Raw genomic sequence first — 24,741 nt, forward strand, 5'->3', positions numbered from 1 at the left:
TCTATTCAGATGACACCAAGGACAGGAAGGATTTCACAGGATCCAACTTATAATGTAAATAATTTTTGAAGAGTTCAAATAATTTTTTTATATTGTTTTTTCTGTTTAAGATTTACTTACAGAAATAAGGGTTTTACTATCCATTAATGAAATTCCATATTTTGGTTGTTGACGTAAATACCATGCAATTTTGATTGAGACCTGGGTCACGTTAAAAATTGCAATTCAATCATCGTAACAAAGAGAAGCCCGAAGAAACAAGAGAGAGGGCAAAAAAAACACAAATGATAAAAAAAAAAAAAAGAAAAGAAAAGAGAGGGTGAAAAAGTCAATTGCTACATTAATTTTCTTTCATTTTTATGGTTACATGAAGAATTAGAGAAAGATTAATCATAGTATATCTTTGCTATCTGGTTAGATTTTAAGGCTACATTTGTTTAGATGTAAAATAATTTTAAAAATATATTTTTTTATTTTTTGATATTTGGTTATTTTACAAAAAAATATATATATTAAAATTTAATAATATATATAATTTACTCATTAATTTTAGACAACTTATTTTACATATCTCCTTAATAAACTTGACATCAATTTCGATTTAGATCTTTATCAAATACAAAAAAATAAAATATACATATATATATTTTATCTTAAGAAAGAAAATATTTTACCGGAGTCTAAATCTGTAAAGCTGAATGAATGAATGTGAAATGATTTACTTTACTATTATAATTTTTTATTTTTTATTTGCATCTGACAAAACACAAGCACATCCACTTAAAAAAAACTGGCCGCTCTACACTCGATAATAATACCCCTATACTCTATGTTTATGTATTGATTATGTTTGTGTACTTGTTGCTTGGTAATTGGCCTTGACTAATGCAAATTCTAAAACATTGAAAAGTCTTGTTTTTATCCTGAATTAAGAAAAAAAATGTTGGCCGTTTATTCTTATACCCCGCACTCGTCAAAGTTACAAAAAAAAAATATATATATATATATATATATAACTTTAGCCCGTTTAATTGCCAACAAAGCTGCCCATAGTTTTCTAATTATTACAACTATTATTTACCCTTTTTATATATCTATATTATATAATATATTTTATAGCGGGAATATATATATATATAACTTTAGCCCGTTTAACTGCCAATAAAGCTGCCCATAGTTTTCTAATTATTACTACTATTATTTACCCTTTTTATATATCTATATTATATAATATATTTTATAGCGGGAATGCAGTTAAAAAAAAAAAAAAAAACTTGCCTCGGAATCACTTGCAGTCTCCCTTATGAATTTTTTTTATGTGAGTGGTGTCAACTATTTTTTTGTTTATTGATTATCTATACGGTGCATAAATCAAATATTTATTGTTTTACAAAATATATTTACCTTTTAGAGAAAAAGTAAGGGTCGAGAGTAATTTTACAAAAGATAACGCTTGAAAAGAAGTATTGTATATATTCAATTTTGGTGAATTTTTAGTTACCTATTGGTGAGGGGACTTTTTCTTTTTTAATTGTGATTTAACCAAATCATATTCAGGGAATTTTCGCAGTTTCTCTTTCGCGCTTCCTATCATTACTCTTATCTAAATTTATTAATGAAGAACATGGTGTAAATATATGATTGTGGGAGGTGTAAGAGAAGCAAAAAAATGGGTAATTTTTTTTTTTTTTTTTGAGGCGGCAGATTTTATTGGGTTATTTGCGAGATCTTTCCTGCACGCATTATTATTATTATTTTTAGCACGTGTACCGACTCCACAACACACTCACTATTCAAGTGAGAGTGTGGTTCGAAATCGAGACTTCAAGAACTTACCTCCTGGATTTCTACCAACACCGTTATGCCCCTAGGTACCACCCGTTATACTAAGTCATTCTAACTAATTATACTTTATCACATAAATAAAATTATTTTATTTTAGTGGGTGTCAGTAGGGGCGGAGTCAATTAAGGTTGGGATCATGAGCCCCTATCTGGCCCAACCATATTTATATGTATATAAAAGGTAATTTCTTTGATTTTTCTTATATATATATAAGAAAAATTTTATATAATGCCCTCTCTAAATTTTAAAATTTCTAAAATTATCTCTTAAATTTTTTATTTCTTTCTCTTTTACTCTTTACATTCTTTTATGCTATGTTTAGTGTGCAGGAATGGAATGAAATGTTCATTCCAACAATTCCTTTATTTGGTGTGCAGGAATGGAATGGAATGCCCATTCCATTGGTGGGAATGATCATTCCATTGAAATGAAATTCCATTCCACAACTAAACATATAGAATGGCCATTCCATTCCCAAGTAACTTATTAAAAAAAATCAACTTCTCAAAACACTATCATATTCCAATTCCAAAAACCACCATTACCTTCCACAAAAATCATCTCCGCATTTCACCACCACCACCACTACCACTGCCTTCCACCACCACCGACTTTCGCCATCGCCCATCACTTTCCACCACCGCCGCCGCCGCCACCGCCTTTCACCACTGCTACCGTCACCATTTGCGACAACCACCACCGCTACCTTTCACCATTGTTATCGCCACCACCTTCCACCACCACCACCACTGCCATTGCCTTTCACGACCTTTCACCATCATCGTCACCATCGCCTTTCACCACTGGTATCACCTTCCACCACCACCACTGCTACCATCTTTCACTACCACCACTGCCACAGCCCTACACTACCACCGCCACCTTCCACCACCGCCGTCGCCGCTGCCTTCCACAACCACCAACGCCGCCGTCATCACCTTCTACCACCTTCCATTATCGCCATCGCTACCACCTTTCACCACCACCACTGATACTGCCACCACTATCGCCGCTTTCTACCACCACCACCACCGTCACCACCTTCCACCACCACCACCACCGCCGCCATTTCCACTGCCTTCCACCATTATCATAGTCACACCACTATCTCTTTCCACCATAACCACCACACTACTGCCACCACCTTCCACCAACAGCACTGCCACCTTCCACCGTCACTGCTGCCACTAATTTCCACCATTGCCACCGCCGTCGCCTTCCAATACCACCACCTACACTACTACGGCTTTCCACCATCCACTACCGCCACTGCCACCATTTATTTTTAAAAAATTATTAGAGAATATCATTTTGTTATTTTAATTTAATTTATTTGTTACTAAGAGGGATATTTTAGAGAATTCAATTTATTTCGTTTTAAATTTTAGTTCAACCAAACACTAGAATGATTATTATCATTTCATTTCTATACATTTTATATTTACAACCAAACAATAGAATGAGAATGACCATTCCATTCCTACACACTAAACATAATATTAGTTATTTTGTAAAAAAAGTTAAATTTTTTTCTTTAATTAAAACCTATTTTTTATTTTTCTTCTTTATATATATATATATATATTTTTTTTTTTTTCTTAAAAATCTTTTTTTTCGCACCACAGTAAACTACGTTTTTTCGCCTCTTTCTTATTTTTTTTTTTATTTCTCTTTTTTTATCACATCACTATACAATAATTTGTTTTTCCTTCTTTGTCCCTTGATTCGAATAATTTATTTATCAAGTAGTAGTTTATTTTATTTTATTTTTTACATTGTGCCCTACTGCTATTGTAATTGTGGCTCTGACCCGGCAATTACATGTCATCAATATTTTAGAAGCGATAAAATATTTTACTGGAAGATAGTTTTTCCTATTTAAAATCAATTAAAATAGATTTTTAGTAACTTTTATTTTAAAACTAAATGACACATGGTTTCTTCTTCCTAACGAACAGAATTGTCTTCCCAAACAACGTGTCAATTGTGAAATGACATCCTTTTCCTCCTTCGCTTGCGATTTCAGGGCCAGATAAATCAGATCTGACCGGGTAGTTAATCTCCCCTGAGTTTTGCTCCTCCTCCTATATTCTCCGTCAAATTATCAGTTCAGAGATCATATAGTCGAGGTCAGTGTTTACATTTCATTCATTATTATAGCTCAAAGTTCGTTAACCTGTTATGTACTCAAATTTGATTCGAAAATTGCAATATCCGGTCTATTTTCAGTTTATTGGCTCGTAGTCAGTTGATTGGCTTGAGATGGGACTTTTTGATGGATTGCCTGTTTCTAAAGAGAAATCTGTGAGTATTCTTTCATTCAATTTCTGAAACTGATTATGGTTTTACAATTCGAATGCGTTCTTTTCAATTTTGATTGTCATATGTAATATCTTCCTTCGAGACTGTTAAAAGATGGAATTGGGGATTAGAAAAATAGTCGAGAAGGTTGCTCAAAAGTGCATTTTTAACTATTTCAACCCTTTTTGAATAAAAAGGGTTTTTCCATTTGGTTAGTCTCTTCTAAAAACTGTCTATGATTCAGAGTTCTACACATGTAACATCACTCTTTCAGGGGTTTAAATTTTGGATTCTACACTGGTCTGTAGCACATAGCATTATGAATATAGTATTAAGATGTCATTTGGGTTCAATAGATGAGGAACTATGCCTACTCTCTGCTCTCCCATTCCCATCACATGCTTACTTAAGTATTTTATTTGAATCTCCATAGCTATTATACACAAACGAAGAGAGTTTATTTAAGTCATCGTAATCCTCTTTGTAAAGTTTCTTAGAGAAGTTCATTGAACTTCCAATAGGCGACACTATTTACAAGAAAGAAAAATTGCCAATAGGAAACAGACATTGAAATCGATGAAATACACAATACATTCAATGCTTTTCCGGAAATCCATCCTTTACTACGCATAGAGAGTGGAGCGCTAATTGGTATCATTTGTATCCCTGTTCAAGGCAACCTTGAATATTACTTTTTAGTCACTCTCCTTGTTGGCCGACCTAAATCTCCTCCCCTCCCCCCCTTCCTCCAAAAAATATAAATCACAGCTTTCAGTTGTTGTTAGAGATAAGAATATTATTTTCTTTCCCTTATACACTTGTCCTCACTTGGGAAAATCACCTTCCACACCATTTCCTTTGGTCATTGCAAAAATCTTAGGCATAATTTTATGGTCTCTCATGAAAACTCATGGATTAAAGTTAATGGATGTTGATACCCATATTCTTTTTTTTTTTGATCAGTAAGACAATTGTATAAAAGCGCAATTGATACCCATATTCTGCAAATTACAGCATCCAAATTCCTTATAGGTTTGTGTTACAACCTTTTACATCTATATCATTTTTAATCACCTTCAACTACTTGAATGAAATGTCACGAAGCACAGCACCTCATAGGAGAACTTTACATCTGCAACAACCATCTTACACTCCTAGAAACCTGTCCAATGTTACACACTCGCTTTAGAACTTTTTCAAAAGAAATTTGATTTATTAAACAAGTCCAGAACAAGTCAAGCATGCAAGTGACACTTTTAAGGCACTGTATGATGCACCTTTTATGTGATATAATGATTGTTATGCTTCATCTTCCGAGTCATGCAATTGTTGATATAAATTTTGAATAGATCAATCATAAATAGATATACGTATTGTCATGTACATGCAAACATTTATGTACATTGTCGTGTCATCATGTGTCCTTGCTTTACTTTTTTTATAATTTGTAGTGGCTGCATTTCAGTATTCTGTCACGTCTATGCCCCCATTGTCTGTATTTGTTCTATATAGATGAAAAATACGGTCATTCCTTCTGGAATTGGAGTCGCCTCCCGATTTTCTTACCTTCCTAGGTGCATCTTTTACCTTAAACGGCCTTTCTTGTCAGTGCTTATGTGATGACTCAATTGTCCTTAAAAAGGGACTTAATTGTTCTAAAAACTTTAGAGGCAAGATTCTTGACATAGGAGCCTTGGTTTTGATAACCTCAATGTCCCCTCATCCGCCAGGAACTTTCCATCAACCTCCATTTTCTCTGTATGGATTTGATCTGAATAGAAAGGTTGTGTAAGGATTGGTGCTAGAACTCCACGAAGTAAGATTCTAGGGGTTAGTAGGCTATTTTTATTTTTTATTTTTCATAAATTTGACACTTGTAAATAGTAGATGGAAAAAAATTATTGCAATAAAGTCTTGAGGTACTTGTATTGAGAATACAACTACTACATGATTGAGGCCTTCAAATTCACGTAATCAGGGGATCTTTTAATAGAAGCTTCTACTACATGAATTATAGAAGCTTCCTGAGCTCAACCACCAGCTGTTAGCTTGATCAATATTTACCGGCATTCCAAAGGAATCACTGGACTTTGTATTACTGAGAGAGAGACACAGACACAGAGAGATTATATTTTTCTAACATGGACTCCACACAATATTGTTTGTTGTGCTCAAAGTAAAACAAGATAAGGAGAATCTTTTCTTGGCTGTGGCATTTTTTTTTTTTTTTTTGATGACCCTGGATTAGTAATCAATATCTTTTATAAAGTGTAAACTGTACTAATTTTTTATCCCTCACAAGTTGTTACCCGTATTTTTCTTTTCTTTTCTTTTTTATTTCTATTGCTTCTCATCTTCTCCATTGTGCTCTTTTGGTTTATGCAGTATTTAAGGGAAGAGCTTTCAAGAATAGACGAGAGCTGGGCTGCTGCACGTTTTGATTCCCTACCTCATGTTGTTCACATATTGACGTCAAAAGATCGTGATGGTGAAGTTCAATTCTTGAAGGAGCAGAGTGATGTTATTGAGGAAGTTGTGGATGAAGTAGTGCATGCCTATCATAGTGGCTTCAACAAAGCGATTCAAAATTATTCCCAGGTTTCCTGACAGTTCTCCCCTTTTTCTTCTCTTTCTGAAAGATATTGCATCTCTTTAGGGTATCACTCTCCAGTTTCACTCTTACAAGTATCTGAGGTGGAGAAAGAAATATTCTTGCATCCTCTCAATAAACTTATTCATTGTTATTCTGATTTTGATACATCGTTCTCTTATCACATGTCAAGTATGAAGTATTTAATCACAAGTTGATGGGTGTGTTGGTCAAGTGGTGTTGACATCCCATTATGAAGTGTAGAATCTTAGGAATTTTGATCTCAACTATGAATTTTGATTAGTTGACACAGGATCGCCAAATTGCTATTGTGTTGGATCCAGTTCCTGCTTATCTGCTGTGTTACAATTCTGTTAATTTACTATAAGTTCCTATTAAATTAGTTATACCGTCTTCTAAAATCACAAAACTATTCTTTTCATTTTTGGTGGCATTTGTTATATATTAGGTTTTTAGAGCAAAACAAGAAAATGTTTCATTTACTATAGTAACTTACAAATGCATTTCTTTTATCTTTTATTTATTTTTATTCCTCTAGTCAATCTCAAGGACTCTCCATCCTTTTGATGAAGTCCACATAAGGCACTATTGATCATTGGCACTACTTTATTGGGTCAAAAGTCAAAGTTCGAGTCATACTCATTCAAAAACACGGTTCTAAGACTCAGAAGCTTTTGGAACCCAGATTCATATTGCCAGGCATCAGGCACGTGAATCAAGGCAATTTAGCGAGGTTCCCGGTGAATCTTCTTTTGTTTAAAGGAAAGAGCATAAGAAATTATACTTTATGCTACTTTCCAAATTGTTTTCTTTTGCGCAGGGAAAATCTATACATTCTGACTTTGACCTTTTTTTCTCCCTTGATTATGATTTAAATATTTGTTTCATAAGGTTTGGTGGTTACCTGGGTTGCTAGGAAGGATAGATTGGTTGGTGCAAATCTTCCTGGTTTTTTTTCCTCCTCCTCTCAGGGATCTTCTTTACTAGAATTTTTTTAATTTTTGTGTAGGATTATGTAGTTGTCTTCCCACCATCTTTAGAGAATTAAACAACAATATTTGTTCGTTATATTATGGTATCTACGAACGGAACATACAGTTGATATTTTAAGAAATGACTGTACATATTTTTTTATGTGGAACATATACATCGATACTTAAGCAAGCACGCTGTTGAAGGATTTGTATATTTATGTTACACCCTCTTTAACAGCTTAAGCTTTTAGAGTAGATGATTGTTAATAGGCATTATGTCAGAAATCAGGGTGTTCCCATCTTTTGTGTTTGTTGGGTAACTGCACACCACCTGTCAACTCTCTCAATGAATCTGAGTGTTGGAATTTTTTTTTTTTTCCTAGTTGGTACTCACACACACGTCTCTTCTGAGACTTGAACCCCTGACCTCCCTTTGGGAGGTAAGAGGTTGATACCGCTAGGCCACTGGCCCATTGGTAGTGTTGGTATTTATGTGCACATAATCTCATTTAATACCATATTTCTATCTCATTAAACCTTTATTTTATTCTCTCTCTCTCTCCATTCAAGAAGGCAATAGTTGTCTTTTCATGTTGATTTATTACATTTTTTCCCTCCAGATTTTGCGGTTATTTAGCGAATCTGCTGAAAGCATTGCCGTCTTAAAGGTTGATTTGGCTGAGGCAAAGAAGCTTCTTGGTGCCCGTAACAAGCAGTTGCATCAGTTATGGTATCGGTCAGTTACATTGCGCAACATAATCTCCCTGTTAGATCAAATTGAGGGCATAGCAAAGGTCTGTTTGTTGTGTTCTAAATTGTAATCATCGATTTTTCACTCTGTTCAGTTCACCTCTTTCAATCTTCTCCTTTTTTTGTAAATAGATTTGGATTGCTGGTTGCTTCTGGTCGAATATGTAGGCTGATTGCTAATAGATTTACTTCTGTTGCTGTAAGTGTCAGCTAATGGAGACACTTGGCTTGAGAAGATCTGAAAAATGTTGCCACTAAAGCTTTAAATGTTTACTTGAATTGTTTCCTTTTTCATTAAGTTATATTAGGCACACTTTACTGACGTATACCTTAACCTTTTTGATCTAATGCCACCATTAAGCTGCTTATATATTTGTGTCCTGCAACTCCTATATGGCCCAAGGTTTATTGTTGCCTCTTTAAATATGGTTCAGGTTCCAGCTCGTATTGAGCAGCTTGTTGCTGAAAAGCAGTTTTATGCAGCAGTACAGTTATATGTTCAATCAACACTGATGCTTGAGAGGGAAGGCCTCCAAACGGTTGGTTTTTATTTTTTATTTTATATATGTATATATATATATATATTATATTTCCTTTTGTAGCCATCAGGCATTTGTATTATAGCTGGAACTGATCTATTTAGTGAAAATTTCTTGAATTCATCTTGCCTTCAAGCTTTAGATTTCCACAGATTCCTAATACGTAAATACAATATTTACAGGGATTGAAGCACAAGAGTATAGTGTCGTTTTTTTCCTTAGTTAGTGAAGTGTCATTTAGTATAAGAGTAATGTTACAATTATACCTTTTAAACAATAAACCTATTACATTTTTGCAAAATCTGATCAGATTTTCTTGACAATACAGATTACTGTGTCACTCTTTTGGTCTTGTATGATTTGTATCTGCTGGCTCATTTCTATCCTTTCCTTTCTGAACATGGATTTAGAGTCAAAGCATAAAAGCTACAAATATAAGATTTTCTGTTTTCCAAATGCTTAATGTTTGGCTCATGTTGACATTGATGTGTGAGGCACACCATTGACTAAAAAGGACAAATGTTTTGGTGTTATATTTGTATAAGTTACATCCTATTTGATGTCCTAGGTTGGTGCTCTTCAAGATGTCCGATCGGAATTGACAAAGTTGCGAGGAGTTCTTTTTTATAAAGTTTTGGAGGATTTGCATGCACATCTTTACAACAAGGGAGAATACAGGTATATCTTTTGTTATTTTTATTTATTTGTTTATGTTCTCTGTTTTCATTTTATTTATTTATTTTAACTTTTCTTTGTTTAGCATCCAAAATATTTGAAGTCCTCGTTTTTATCTATTATGAAGTCTTTTAGGTGGTGGAGAGGGGAGGTCAGTATTTGGTATTGCTTTCACGTTTACTTAAAAGCCATTCTCATTTAGGTTTATACCTGTGCTGTCTTGAATAGAGCGGCAATAAAGGAGAAGGCGCATATATAGATAGATATATCTGCACGTGTTTAATAAATACAACCCTTCTTTCTTATACACTTCATGTTCCTATTCTACAAATTCTATGAATTTTGAACAATGGATTTTGGCTATACAACGTGCCATTTTGTCTTGAGATGCTACATTCTGAAGCATATTACTAACAGTGTATTTGAATAAGTAGGAGGGAAAGGAAAGGAGAAGATAACATAAGTTACGAGAGAAAAAGGAAGGAAATGAGTGGATAGTGTTAACTTCTTGCCAGATTAAAGAGGAAAAAGAAAGAAAAGAATAGGGGTAATTCTTCGTCGTGTTTGGAAAAGATAGTGGTAGAAAATGAAGGAAATTATTGTTTTATTTTTTGAGTGTGAAGGGCAAAATAGAAATTCACTAAGGGAAAACGGGTGATCACTAGGTCTCTTATCACTTCCTTCCAAATTGTGTTACTTTTTGGGAGGGTAGCTAAGACACTTTTCAAAGGGGTTAGGCACCCCGTCCTTCTTCCTTCCCATTCCTATCCTTTCCCTCATCATGTGTTGAGTAAACACGAGATAAGCTCTCCCTCTTTGTCTCTTCTGTACCTCCAACTCCCTCAATCTGAAGTACCAAACGCAGTGTCTTACCTTATTTTATCCATTTTTGAAGTTTATGAAGAAAACCTGGGAAATATTTATTTTTATCTCTCTCTCTCTGTTTTTTTTTTTTTTGGTTTCCCTTTCTTTTCCTCCCTCCCTCTTGGATTGGAATCCATGGGTCTAATTCTGTTAGTTCAGTTTAGTACCGCTGTTAGGCTTTCCTATCATCAATGCAAGCTCATTTATTAAAAGTATTTCTTTCAGAATAATTTATTGTTGTTAATCTGATTGCTTTTTAACAGCTCAGCTCCCTCAAGTATGAATGAGAGGGATGATGAATTGCCCACAACCACAGCTGTTGCATTATCAATGAATAATTCACAATCGCTGTCTCGAAGAACCAGGCTACTTAAAGGTGACAACCAGTTTGGCGCTTCTGGTCTTGGAGATGGATCTTATAGGCCTAGTTCTGTTGATGGAGGGTAAGTCATGATCATTCTTCTTCTTTGTGATTCCAACTAAAATTTTTAGCTCTTCTTTAAGGCTTATTTTGGAGGTGGGAGGAGGGAAGGAGGAAAGAAGAAAGAAGTGGATGTAGAGAGATCCCATGATTTGGTAGGAATGACAGGGTCAATGGAAGTAAAGAGGAGGGGAAGTAAAATCTCTCATCCCAATCTCTTCATTTTCTTTTTACCCAAAAGTGGGCATAAATGTGGAAACAAATAACTTATTTACTTTTAAGCTTCAAATAACACCCTTGCAGTAGTATACATGTATAATGATCAGGTAAAGTAGCACTGTTCCTTTCCCTTCCTGCTCATTCAAGAAGGAAGAAAATACCCTTTGCCTTGGTGCACCTTTTCCATCCCTTTTACCTATCCTTCCTCTCAATTTTTCATCCCTCCCACCCGATGGAGCCAACTACTGGTGGGTATTTCTCTCAGCTTTTGACCCTTCCCTCTTCTATGCTATGAAGCATGGATATGGACAAGATATGATATGGATATGATGATAAGACAAATTCTTAAAAGATAGGATATGAATACGCAAGGGCACATCAATAAATATATTTTTATAAACGTAGATATGTATAAAAAACAATATATATGCATCCATGGATAAATTTAAATAATAATTGTTTATGTTGTATATATTGTCATTAACATTTCTTTATAAAATATTATGATTATCAAAGAAAGTAAGAGTTAAGTGGTATATTGCATGGACAAATTTTGGACTAAATCATGATATATATATATATATATATATCTCAATATTTCTTTTTTGATTTTTTCAAAACTTTTCTTAATAATTATTCTATGACATTATTGTTGAAAAGTTACATTTTAATGTTCAAAACTTGTTAAATGTGTGTTTTGGAGTATTTGAGAAGTCTCGGATACGTGGTCGATGTGTGTGAGAAGTATCTGATACGTGTTAGAAATAAATAATATATATATATATATATATATTCAAAAAATATGGATACGTTTAGGAAGTATCGGACACATATCCATGAGTATGCGAGGAGTATTGGTATCCGATATGGATACAATATGGGTATGTCACTGTAGAAGAATTCGTGCTTCTAAGTTTCTCTGCTTACGTTATTAATAGATTTGAAATATTCTTTGTTAGATAGGATTTATTGTCAATTTTATCTCCTTTTGATAATCTTACGATAGTTCATCCAACATTTATGCTATGAGTTAATTGTTGTGGCAATTGTTGTTATTATTGTTTGGTCTTATTTGTCTCAGCCTCAAGGGTAAAAAACATTCTTGGAGTTGGTGTATTCTTAAGATTAAGGATTGGTGCTACTCCAGTTTTAGAGACTAAGCGTTTGATAGAGTCCCAACAGATATACTTTGGGGGGCTTTACATACACACACACCACAAAAAAAGGGAGAAGAAGAAGAAAATCCTATACAACTAATAAAGTTTATCCAAAATAGGGTATATGGACACAAAAACTAGGGTCCATTTACATGTTTTAAGACAATTGAGCTCTTTATAAATGTAGGGTTGCACCAAGGCTCCATACTAAGCCAATATCTATTCACAATAATTTTAGATTAAATCACAAAAGACATACAAGGAGATATCCCATGGTGCATGTTGTTTGTTGATGATATAGTCTTATTGGATGCTTCTAAAGAAAACTTAGCAATAAAACTACAAATGTAGAGAAACACCTTAGGGTCAAAAAGATTGAAAATTAGTTGAGCTTAAAATAGAGTATATGGAATATAAATTTAATAAAAAATTTAAATTTTGATAATATAAAAGATCACACTTCAAAACAAAAGGTTTATTCAAAATAACCACTTCCCATATTTGGAGTAGGTGATATAACTAATAAAATTTGAGCAGGGTGGACAAAATGGAGACCGACTAGTGGCATGCTATGCGATAAATGAATAACAAATAAGTTTAAAGAAATATTTTATAGAACCGTCATTGGATATATAGAGCAGAGTGTTGGGCTTGAAAAAAGAAACAAGAACAACACATTTGTGTAGCATAAATTTTTTTTTTTTTTTGATAAATCATTTGTGTAGCATAAATGAGAATGTTAAGGTGGATAGTTGGAGTGACTAGAAGAGACAGGGTCACAATGGAAGTGTGAGAAAAATTAGGAGTTACAGCCGCTAGTGAGAAAATAAAAGAGATGAGACTTAGATGGTATGAACCATGGATACATACAACAAAGACTTATACATGCCCAGTAAGAAGAAGAAGAAGATTAGTTTCAATAGAAGGAAAAGATAGAGAGGATGAGCCAATTATCACGAGATGAAGCTATTAGAAATGATTTTAAAAGTTAAGTATAATAGGTGAGGTGGGGTGTAATAGAAAAAGAAAAAAACAAAGATAATTCATGTGGCCAACCTCATTCATATGAGATTAAGGCAAGTATGATGATGAAGATGAATTTAATCATGCCCACGCATAAAGTATACTAGAAGCTTCATTAAATTGCTTATTTGATAGACAATACTCTTTTATTTTATTTTTTCTTTTTCTTTTTCTTTTTCTTTTTTTAAACTTCTTACTCGAGTGTGCGTGTGACATTTTTATTTTTTCTTTTTTAACTTTATCCCTTAATATGCTTTTCAGTTCATCGTTTGATGGCCATGATGAGGAGGGTGCATTTGAATTACAAGATGATGCTACATCAGATGGTCATACAACATCAGTTACTCAGAAGGATGCGAAAATTGTTTCACGTCAAATTCCATCATGGCTTTCATATTCCACTCCGGATGAATTTGTTGTATGGTTACTGTTCATACTACTTGATCGCATCTGTCGACATTTTAATAGTTTTATCTTGTCTAATGGGCTGAATTTTGGATTTTGAAATTGGCTGTAGGAAACTTTGAGAAAGAGTGATGCTCCCCTTTATGTGAAGTATTTGCAGACCATGGTCGAGTGCCTCTGCATGCTTGGCAAAGTTGCAGCTGCTGGTGCCATAATATGGTATGTTATCAGTCCGATTCACTTCTTTTATTTTTATACGGAAGGACTTCTATTAGTGAGTTAAGACAGGCTTTTTATGTCTAGTTCCTGAAATAAGTTTGATGTTTAACCCTCCAAGCACCTCGAGCTTGCTTCCCTACTATTCACCCTCTCCAAGCTTCGAGCATGCTCCTCGTGGAAAACAACATGACCCAACTCACACCAAACAAGGCAAAAAGCAAATCCCATTCTTTCCTAGCCACTGCGCAATGCAAGAGGAGATGATTCACTGGCTCCTTGGCCCAATTGCACATGCAACACTAGTTGACGATCCTATACCGTCTTCTCCTCTAGTTATCAATTGTTGAAATCCTCACCGAGACTGCCGTCCATTCGAAAAAGTCACCTTTAACGGAGCTTTTGTGTGCCAAATGGCCTTCCAAGGGAAGGAAAGGCTCAGCACATTCAGCAATCTCCTATAGAATGAGTAGACCTCAACTCTCCTGTGAGTGGCAGTCATCCAATTCCACTCATCCTCCCCCTCTCCACCTATCTGTTGACTGTACAACAAAGCCAAGAACTGAACAAAGTACTCCACCTCCCAATCTTGAAGTTGCCTCGCAAACTGAATATACCAACTACCAAGCCAATCTACCGCTTTCAAGGCAATAGCTATGTGCCACTGTTCGAAGCAATCTAAAGAGACTCAGGAAAACACCCGCTAGCGGTCTCCCTCCACAGCACTCTGGTGTTGTCACCGCACCAAAGTCTAAAAATGTGCTAAGAATGTGAATGTGCAATGTGGCCAAGTTTTAAATTTATAAATGCCACTACTACCTCTAACTAAAAATATAGATAGGGTGAGTAGGGATCGTCCCAAGGGATTTTAGGCGTGTTTGCAATGGAAACAATATATAGGGTTAGTAGGTCGAGTGATCAAAAGATGGTTTGTTTGGTTAATTAAACTATAATGCAATTGAAATTAAAGCAAGTAAAAGGTAACAATTTAGAAAGTAGGGAAAAAGATATAGAGGAGAGGACTTGGGGTACTAGAGCTTACCACTAAGCTTGACTTCACTAGACACTAGCAATTGTATATTAATGGGGAAATTGAATTGTAACTTTTGTGTGTGTTTGTGACATTAATTAAAACTAGGCATGAATGGCAAATAAGTATAGATTGTCTAGCCAATTCAAATGGAAAGTACAACCTATCAAATGAGACCAAAATCCATTCAATGAAACCACAATTTATGCACACACAACTACCTAGAAACATACACCCTTTGCAGTCATAAGTATAAAACACCAAGGAACAAGAATAGATTGTCCACCTATTATGAATCTAAAGCAACTACACTACATCTACACTAAAGACATGGAAATTAAACTAAGTAAGCTAAAGGTGTGGCACAATCCATCAAGAAACTAGTGTGAACCATCAAATAAACTACAAGAGTGTTCAATTAAGCACTATGTTTTGATCATCACTAGATTAACTTCATCCATACACATAGACATGCATAAATTCCATTAAATCTAGAGAAAAGCACATGAATCATCCATTCTAGCATACATAGACATATGATTAGAAATAGATAATCAATTGAAAGCATTAATCCATACACATCAAGTAGAAACCACAAGATATATATATAAATCCAAGATCAAAACATTTATTACAAGTAAATCCCCAAAATATACAAAGCACTAAGTTTAGGAAGCCAACTTAGGGGCTACTCTAGCCCCAAGTAGATGTCTAGCCACTCATTGAAGTAGTCATCCAACCCTCAAAGGCTATCTTCATGGTAGGCATGACCTCCTTCTTGATGGAAACCCTAGAAGAATGGAAGAACTCCCAAAATGTGTAAAGCTCTCTCTAGTCTCTAGCCTCCTCTCCAAGATATGAGATATGAGATGTGTAAGTATGATGAATGTTGAATTTTTAATGGCTCCAAATCCTTATATAGGAGGCTCAAGTGTCACATCCAATGTTCTGGACTCGTGCACTAGGGCCCTTGCAATGATTACACCACGAGCCAACTTTTAATGAGCTGGAATTTGTTTTAATTCGGACTTGAGGAGGTTCGATCGATCTCACTAGGTGAGATTCATCGAATGCTGCAGAGATCGATCATCCTTGGCGGCGCCTTTTTAAATAAAGACAAATCTCTGAGATATTTTGGGAAAAAGACAAAAGTGGTAGGTGGGGGTGGCAGGTGAGGATAAGATCAAACAATTTCGATCGATCTGAGGTAAGTTGGATCGATCAAAGGTCGTGGAATCTTTTGGATAAGGACAAAGGCTTGGATCCATCCTGACATGTCTAGATCGATCACCTCCAGATCGATCGAAAAATTGTTGAGATCGATCGAATTTGCTATTTTTCCACACTTTGCTTCCACTTTGCTCCTTTCTTCCATTCAGCTTGAGATTGCTTCTTTTAAGCTCTTATTTGGTTGAATTAACTTATTTTTGGGATAAGCGCTTGAAAAATGCAATAACACGAAATTAGTCTAAGACGGGAAAATAAGATAGATAAAGCTCCTAGAATACCTAAACTTAAGGGGTTTAAATGCGCACTTTTCAGCGCTCATCACATTCATCCACCGAATATGCCTCCCACTCTTCGCTCTAAAACGAATGTGTTTGAAAATTCTTCCCACCCTTCCAGATGAACTTCCAATCCCCACCCCTGCCAGGAACCTCACCTCCAAAGAGCACCAACCACCAACCACCCATGCCTTCTCCAAATTTACAACTAATAACGCTCCTCCATAGTCTGTGCCTCTCAACCCCAAACCTCCATAACAACTTACCCAACAAAGCCTCCTTGAACATATCCAGACACCTAATCCCCAATCCCCCTAGCTGAATCGGCATGCAAACCTGCTCCCAATTGATAGGTAATACTTAAACTCCTCCCCCACACCACCCCAAATTTCCTTTGCAGCTTTTTAATTCTCTTTGCAACAGAAATCGACAGTGGGAACAGGGAGAAAATAGGTTGGAAGATTCGAAAGGTTATGCGTTCAAACCTCACCGTCGCCCTAGTAATTAAAATTGAAACACGTGTTTGATCAAAAAAAGGCCACACGTGAGGGGGCATGTTGAAGGATTTAAATATATAAGTTACACCCTTTTTAACAGCTTAAGCTTTTCGAGTAGATGGTTGTTAACAACAGCTTATGCTTTTAGAGTAGATGGTTGTTAGCAATAGTCTTCATTAAAGTACTCTGCACTCATTCCTGTCATAAAGCTTCGTTCTCTGCTTGCATTGGATCCTCGAATAACCTTAAAAAATGTGTTCAAATAATCTTATGCCTAATTTTCATACTGTCCCCATTCAGTATTGCCTCCAAAGAAGTGTTTATACAAAAAAAAAAGGATAGTTTGAGGGACACATATGGACCTTTCAAATACCATTATAGGGAAATTTGATCTAGTCACCTCCACATAGCACTTTATAGAAAGATCTAACAGATACTTGGCATGGATTCACCTCATTGGATATCCCCTCACCTTGCACACAGAGATAGAAATGGTTCCCAAACCACATCACTCTTGGTAAATCTAACGTATTTTGATACCAGGAATCCTCTATAGAAAAGGTACAACGGTGATGATCTCAGAAGTGCATCTCCACATTAGAAATTTTGCCATTAACTTATTGAACCCATGAGTCTGATTATCTCCTCATTTCTCCAGCAGGACCTTCCTCCATGGACTCTCAAGTTCCACTCTATAACTCCACAACCATTTGCGTAGCAGAGCCATATTACCTTTTGAGCATCCTTACACCAAGTTCTCCTGATTGCATTGGAGAGCACACTGTATTCCAATAAAAAAATTATAGCTTTGATTCTCCTTGCAAGGGATACCCTTGCTTTTGCCTTGTACTATAATGTTTCATATTTATAAAAAAATTCCACTTTACCAAGGAAAAAAAAATTTATATTTGAAATCATTCCATAACCACTCTATAAAAAGCTGAAACTTTTCAACCTTTTCGCTATTAAGGCTGAGGTGGTGAAGATAGACATGAAGTAGTGACCTTGAGAGGGTATTCTTGATAGGTTTCATCTTCCGTCCTTAGATTGATATTCTTTTTGTCAGTCTCCTCTTAAGATTTTCATAGTTGGCTTTAAACTGAAATATCCTTCAAATGAAGCACCCAATAACGGCTTCAAATATGTGCCCTTTATTATCTGCCAGGTCAAAAGCGTTCCCTATAAACCCCACAGGGATAGTCTCATTCTTGATCAAGTTGATATAGTCATGCCTACCACTTTTTAAAAGCATATAAGAATACATGTGATATAAACTCAATTGAGTCTTTCTTCCCTGTAAAGAGATATGTTGTCATCATCATTTAAGAAATGAGAAACAACAATGGCGTCCATCTTACATTACCAAGCTTAAACCCTTTAAGATAACCCTCACCAATATCCTGCTGATAATTCAAACCTCCATCATATCAAAAAAAGAATCCATGTCTCAAACCCAGGAACAGCATTGATCATGGACTGTTGGTGTTATTCCTTGATCTATTTCCTCTTTACAATAAAAATTCCATACAATCTTTAATGTGCAGAAGAAAGCCGTGGTGAACATGATCATGTGTTTTCTCCATGTCAAGCGTGCAAATGAGTCCTCTTTCCCACTGTCAATTGTCATATCTGCACATTAATTTGCTAGGTGTTGCGTTCAAATTTTGATGACCCTATCAAGCTGCTTGTCACATTCTTCATTCTATGGGCCAGTTTTGGCCACCAGCTTGTATGCTCGCCCACCAAGTTGATAGGCATGAAATTCTTCCTATTTGTTGCTCTCTATATGTAGTTTTTACTGGATATGAATTGAATAGTTTTTACTGCGATTTCATGAGTTTGTATCCGGTTTGTATGTCAAGATGATCTTTCCTTCCTCGATTTTGTTTTAAAACAGCCAAAGATTGCGACCCACGGTTCATGAGGTTATCACTACCAAGATTAAAGCTCACGCAGAACATGTCAATTGCTCAAGATCTGGCATTGGTCAGGCTGCCCGAAGTGCTATGACAGGTCTGCATTATTCAAAGGGACATCTGAATAGCTACCAATTGTCAAAGCAGAAGCGTCAGAACGGAATGTCGCTTGCTGGTACACTAGTAGCTGTTAGCCCTGTCTCACCTGTGATGGCTCCCATGGGAACAGCGCAGGCTGCAGCAAAGGAGCTGCTTGGTTCAATTTTGGACATTATTGTTCGAATATTTGGTGAGAAATCATTCTAAGTTTACAGTGTTTCTTTTTTTCTTCTTATGTTGAATATAAATTTGATTCCTGTACTTGTTCAGAGAACCATGTTATTGTTGGAGAGCTTCTGGAAACAAAATCCTCTCAGCAACTTGACATGAACACACCAAAGTCGATGGCGGCAGAGATAAATTGGAACCCTGAAACTGAAGCATCTCGTGACACTGGAGGCTACAGTGTTGGTTTTTCCCTTACGGTTTTACAGGTAGTCTTTTTACTGTTGTACTTGTCATATGTACTCTTATGCTAATCCAATGTCCAATTGCTAAATTTACATCTACTGAATATAACAGTTTTGGAAGTGTAAATACTAGTCCAATGTCTTATTGTTCATTTATTTTTTTCCCATTAATTGCCTATAATGCTGTACTTACCAAAAAAAAAAATGTCTCTAATAGAGTGAATGCCAACAACTTATATGTGAAGTTCTGCGAGCAACTCCTGAAGCTGCGTCTGCAGATGCTGCTGTGCAAACAGCTAGACTTGCAAGCAAGGTCCCTTCAAAAGAAAAGAGGCAAGTAACTAAAAGTTCATTTTTTATTTGATTTTCTTGCATCTATATATATATATTTATTTATTTATTTTTTTGGGCCCATAATTTTGTTTTGTTTTTCTGTTCATGAGCTTGTCGTTCTTTCTTGTCTCCTTGAAAAATTCTTCGTTGCCAGAAAAAGGAAATTGTGCAGATACCCTAAAGTCACGGTTCCAATATGTAGTTTAGCTTGGTGGTCATGCTGGCAAGGTGCTAGTGTGTTGATGGTTGTGAGATGGTTTTAAATTTATGAATTATGGTGGATGCAGTAGATATGCTTGTGACTAGCTGGATGAGGTGATTATAGGATAATTACGGGATAAATTAGGTGTTGGTGATGAGTTACCACGGATGGTGGGAGGTAAAGGCTTTGATGTTGTGATAGTTATATGCATCGCAGTTGGAAATGAGTGTCAGAGATGGTGCAAGCGGTAGTAGTGACAAGGTATTAATAATGACACTGATGATCACCAAAGATTGTGGGAGACGGTGGTAGGGTAATGTCAAAGTTTCTTTGGGTTGTTGATAAGGTAATACAGATGGTGTGGGTTGAAGGCACGTGGTAGTTATACATCACCTGAAGAGAGTTGATAGTTGTGCAGTGAGCAGCCACAGTGGCATTTTCTTTTAGTATGCGTTTCTTTTCTCATTTCACCTTTGTTGGCTGGGTACGCCAAGAGTTGGAAGCTGCAGTTGTGGAGATGGTTGCTACAGTTACAGCAAACAGCTGTGGTGCTTAATGGTGCCAACTGCCAAACTGAGGACATGGTGGCGAATGGTGCCCAGGGTTATGTCGGTGTAGTTCGCTATGACAATCATGTTTTGTAGGGTTTTCAAACAGTAAGACATGATAATATATTTGGACCTCTCTCTTTAAGAAAGTTCTTTTGTATAACCTGAATCCAGGTCTTGGATTCAGTGTAAAATAAATTTCATTTTTACATGGAGGATTGCAACTTACAATTAAACACATGATTTATCACTAAGGGCTCCAAATCCAACCCCTAATACAATTTTACATGGCAGTAGTGGAATTCTCTCTGATATCAATGTTATCATTTGAGGTTCTATGGATTAGTTTGAAGAGTAAATAGGTTTACCTTATTCTGGAAGTTCCTTTATTATACGAGAAAGTTCTATACAGATTTTGTCAAGTGACAGATTGCTTAAGCCCAGTATTATTGCACTATATCTGAAGACTATAAAAAGTAGAAAAATTGCTTGAGTCACTGTTTTTCCAAGTGAAAGTAAGAAAAAATGTTGGAGTTTCCTTCAGAAAGTAATTTAAATACAGAATAAGGGAATGCTTGCAGAAAGTACTTGCACTATCTCTGAATTCTAAAAAATAGAGAAATTGCTTGAGTCACCTTATTTTGACTGAAAGGAAGGACAACCATTGGAGAAGTGAATTGATGAGGAGTAAAGTCTATTGATGAAATGGACAGACAGTCCGAGAGTTAGATGCCAGTCTGTTTCAAGAGGTAACTAGGGGTTCTAGGGTGTGGGAACTGTTAACCTAGTTGTGACTTCTTTTTGATATGGTGGATTGTTATCTATTGAATTAGGTCCCGTGGTTTTTCCTGTTTAGGGTTTTCATGTAAAAATTGGGCGTTTCTGCTCTGAATTTACTTTTTATAGATGCATGGTTATATATGTGATGGTCGACTGCAAAAGCTATCGCGTACAAACTAAAATTAAAATCACAATCAGCTTAACTACCCAAAAACAATTTAAATTTTTTTTAAAAAATAGAATTAAAATTAATATCGGTAAGACTTTTCACACTCTAACATATCAGAGCCTTGGCTTTCCGTCCCTACAATTTAGCAAGTTGTTTTACCATAATACATATTATTATTATAGTTGAAATAGATTTAGGTCCAAATATTGTATGTGCAACTTTTTAATAGAAAATCAGTGCCCAATATTTGATGTGCCTCTAATGATAGCATATTGTAATAGAAGTCTTTATTAAAACAAATTACTAATATTGAAAAGGAAGTATGAGTTTCATTGATTGGAATATATGTGTGATTTGCAAAATTGGTTTTTTTTTATATATGTTCCTTCTTTTTAACAGAATTAAAAACGTCCACATGTATTCTTACTTGGAAATCAATGTTAGACAATATACAAGCTTCGGTTCCCTAAAAAATCTTGCTGTCTCTTCCATGATAGATTTCATGTCTCTGCCCCTTCTTCTAAAATGACATTTATCATTGTGTTTACTGTATTTAACAGCCTTCTGTTAGACATTGTTGTAACTTTACATTTGTATTCCCTTTTTGCATATAATTGCTGTACAATTATTGCTTATGGGTTTCAGGGATGGGTCAGAAGATGGTCTTACCTTCGCTTTTCGTTTCACAGATGCTACTATATCCATTCCTAACCAAGGTATGCCAAACACTTTACTCTTTCATGCTTGCTTAACCTGTTTCAGTTCTCTAAATAAAAAATGATTTTTATCATTATTTTAATGAATTAATCATTCTCTACTATACCCTTGAATTACAATTTGAACTTTGACTATTTTACACCAGTGACAGACTTCATGGCCATGCAGTTTTGACATTATTGTCGTAAAACACCCTATCATTATTCTAAGTCTTCAGTTATAATTTGGTATATGGATTATTGACTATATAGAAGTAGAAGCTTTAATGCCATTGTTGCCTGAGTGGACTAAGCATGGTAGCTTAAAGCCTGAATTTAATCTATCAAGAAGTAATTGTAACCTCCTGATTTAAATTTATAGAGCAAGTCAATGAACTTTTTCCGCATATATTGGAGGCCTTTTAAGTTGCTAACTTTCCAAGAGGGGACACAGTGATGTTTGGAAACATGTTAAGCACTTGAAAGAAGCTGTTTTGGTAAAAATGGTCATGAAGGGAATCCTTACCTATTTCCTGAGCACAATAGTTAGTTTTATGAGTTTGTCAATGATATCCAAATTCCATAAATGTCAGCATGCTTGGCACAATTATGAGTGTTGAAATTGATTGTGATTGTCTTGCTGTTTTAGAAGAAACACTTGGTGCTTACTCAGCTTTTTTTCTCCTTAAGTTGTGGGAAGATGAGAGAAAGATAAGTACATAAACTCTATATGTTGCATCTATCGTAATGGGGCTGCTATCCACATCAATATATATGCTTTTTCTTTTCTTTTCTTTTTTTCTTCCCTTCTTTGCTTTATTTTGACTCTTCATTTGTTTTTCTTTTGGCAAATTGGCTTTTAACAGTCTACTTGTGATTAACTTTTATGGTGGTGTGCATAATTGTTATTCAGGGGCTGATCTCATTCGCCAAGGATGGAGTCGGAGAGGACAAAATGTCCTCCAAGAAGGTTATGGGTCTATGGCTGTCTTACCTGAACAAGGCATATATCTAGCAGCATCTATATACCGACCAGTTCTTCAGGTTTTTTTTTTAATGGTAGCCTTTGGATACAAACAGCAGTCGTTGGCCTTATCTGACATTCTTTTGTCTGCAGTTCACAGATAAGGTTGCTTCAATGCTGCCTCAGAAGTATTCTCAGCTTGGGTAAGCTTTGAGCTGATTACACGTTTTTTTTTGTATTCCATGATGCATGTTGATGCTCAGTTTCACTTCTCAGTTCTCATGGACATTATGAGAATCCTTGGAAGTGAAAAACCTTACGACTCTTCACATTTTTCACTTGCACATTACAGACTGAAATTGAGAATTCACCGGGGTTTACTGAAACTTTTGGAGAATAATGCTTTGTATCCTATCATTATCTTTCTGTATTGGTCGAATTCCTAGTAACTTGTTTGGCTTTGATGGATCACTTAATTTTAACAGAACATGATTATCAGCTTTCAACGATTAACATTATTGCTACATTAATACTTAAGCATGTAGAAGCTGTAAGGTTTGAATTGTACTTGAAATACATCTGGAGTGGTTATGATGGGCAGAAACCTTATTTGAGGGTGCTGAAGCACTCTACTTTGAGTTCATTATTTTTTGGGGTGAATGGGTGATTATGTACATCTGTAGTTGATGTTGTTGATTTTTTGGATAGTGTGAGTATGTGATATGTATAGTGTTTTTGTTCAGTTTGTTCCTCGGGTGTGCTCCCCTTTGAGCTCCTTTAATAGAATGTTACTTATCAAAAAAAAAAAAAAAAAAAAAATTGGAATAAGAATTTGCAGTAGGGGGGGAATAAAAGCAGTTTGACTTGATGATAGTCTAGTGGTTGTAACTATTTGTTTTCTTATAAAAGATAATTAACTGATTTGAGTGTTGGTGCTGAGAAATTACTGTAAATGAAGCTAAAGGTTTTCAAGGTAGAATTTTCTTCCAACTTTTTTTTTTTTCCTAAATAATTTTCTTCCCAATTTAATATCAGTAGTGTTATAAGAATTTACTTGATACACAATTGAATTACTTAGTTGAAAAGCATCCACTATTTTTTAATAATCTATCTTAAAATGAAAAAAACATTACCTAACTTAATGTAGCTGGTAATGATCTTGAGCGACCTACCCAGCAGAACAACTCAAAAGATAAAGGAGTATTGTGAATTTCTTCATGCTCGTTCCAACTTCAAGTAGTTGGTCAGACTGAAGAGTTATTGTTAAGCTTGAAAGATGCACATAATTAAGTATAATCAGTCTGTCTGCCTGATGAGTTTTCTTGAACTTGTGATTCTTGAAGATTGTGGATGGGCTAGAATAGAGTTTTATTCAGTTGTTTTAGTGTGGCGACACACTGATATACGGTTATTATGACACTTAGAAGGATCATGGTAACGTATTTGGAGAGTGAGACATTGAAACCGTTGTCAATGTAAGAAGATTGGTGGCCAACTGAGGGACGGCTGGGTTTTTTAAGTTCTTGTATTTCACTTGATGTGTGTCCAAATCAAACCCTTAGGTTTAAGGTAAAAGTAGATGTGTGTGGGTCA

General features: G+C 35.4%; 1 protein-coding gene across 3 annotated transcripts in view; it reads left to right on the forward strand.

Moving 5' to 3' along the window:
• Positions 1-3,775: 3,775 nt before the first annotated feature.
• Positions 3,776-24,741, forward strand: part of LOC132286481 (exocyst complex component SEC8) — a 31,682-nt gene continuing 10,716 nt past the window's right edge. The window contains exons 1-15 of one of the 3 annotated variants that reach the window (XM_059788828.1): positions 3,776-3,974; positions 4,075-4,149; positions 6,532-6,744; positions 8,352-8,525; positions 8,916-9,020; positions 9,589-9,698; positions 10,823-11,002; positions 13,641-13,797; positions 13,897-14,003; positions 18,930-19,237; positions 19,318-19,481; positions 19,675-19,790; positions 22,135-22,205; positions 23,098-23,228; positions 23,302-23,351. In XM_059788828.1, coding sequence (XP_059644811.1) covers positions 4,108-4,149; positions 6,532-6,744; positions 8,352-8,525; positions 8,916-9,020; positions 9,589-9,698; positions 10,823-11,002; positions 13,641-13,797; positions 13,897-14,003; positions 18,930-19,237; positions 19,318-19,481; positions 19,675-19,790; positions 22,135-22,205; positions 23,098-23,228; positions 23,302-23,351 — 1,928 coding nt within the window. In that variant the 5' untranslated portion in view covers positions 3,776-3,974; positions 4,075-4,107. Of the gene's footprint in view, positions 3,975-4,074; positions 4,150-6,531; positions 6,745-8,351; positions 8,526-8,915; positions 9,021-9,588; positions 9,699-10,822; positions 11,003-13,640; positions 13,798-13,896; positions 14,004-18,929; positions 19,238-19,317; positions 19,482-19,674; positions 19,791-22,134; positions 22,206-23,097; positions 23,229-23,301; positions 23,352-24,741 lie in introns of those variants that run through there. The other 2 variants (XM_059788829.1, XM_059788830.1) reach the window with 2 other exon arrangements.

This window comes from Cornus florida, unplaced genomic scaffold (assembly GCF_030987335.1).
Source record: "Cornus florida cultivar Cherokee Brave unplaced genomic scaffold, ASM3098733v1 CherokeeBrave_3.0.0_Hap2_Chr11, whole genome shotgun sequence".
Taxonomy (NCBI): Eukaryota; Viridiplantae; Streptophyta; class Magnoliopsida; order Cornales; family Cornaceae; genus Cornus; species Cornus florida.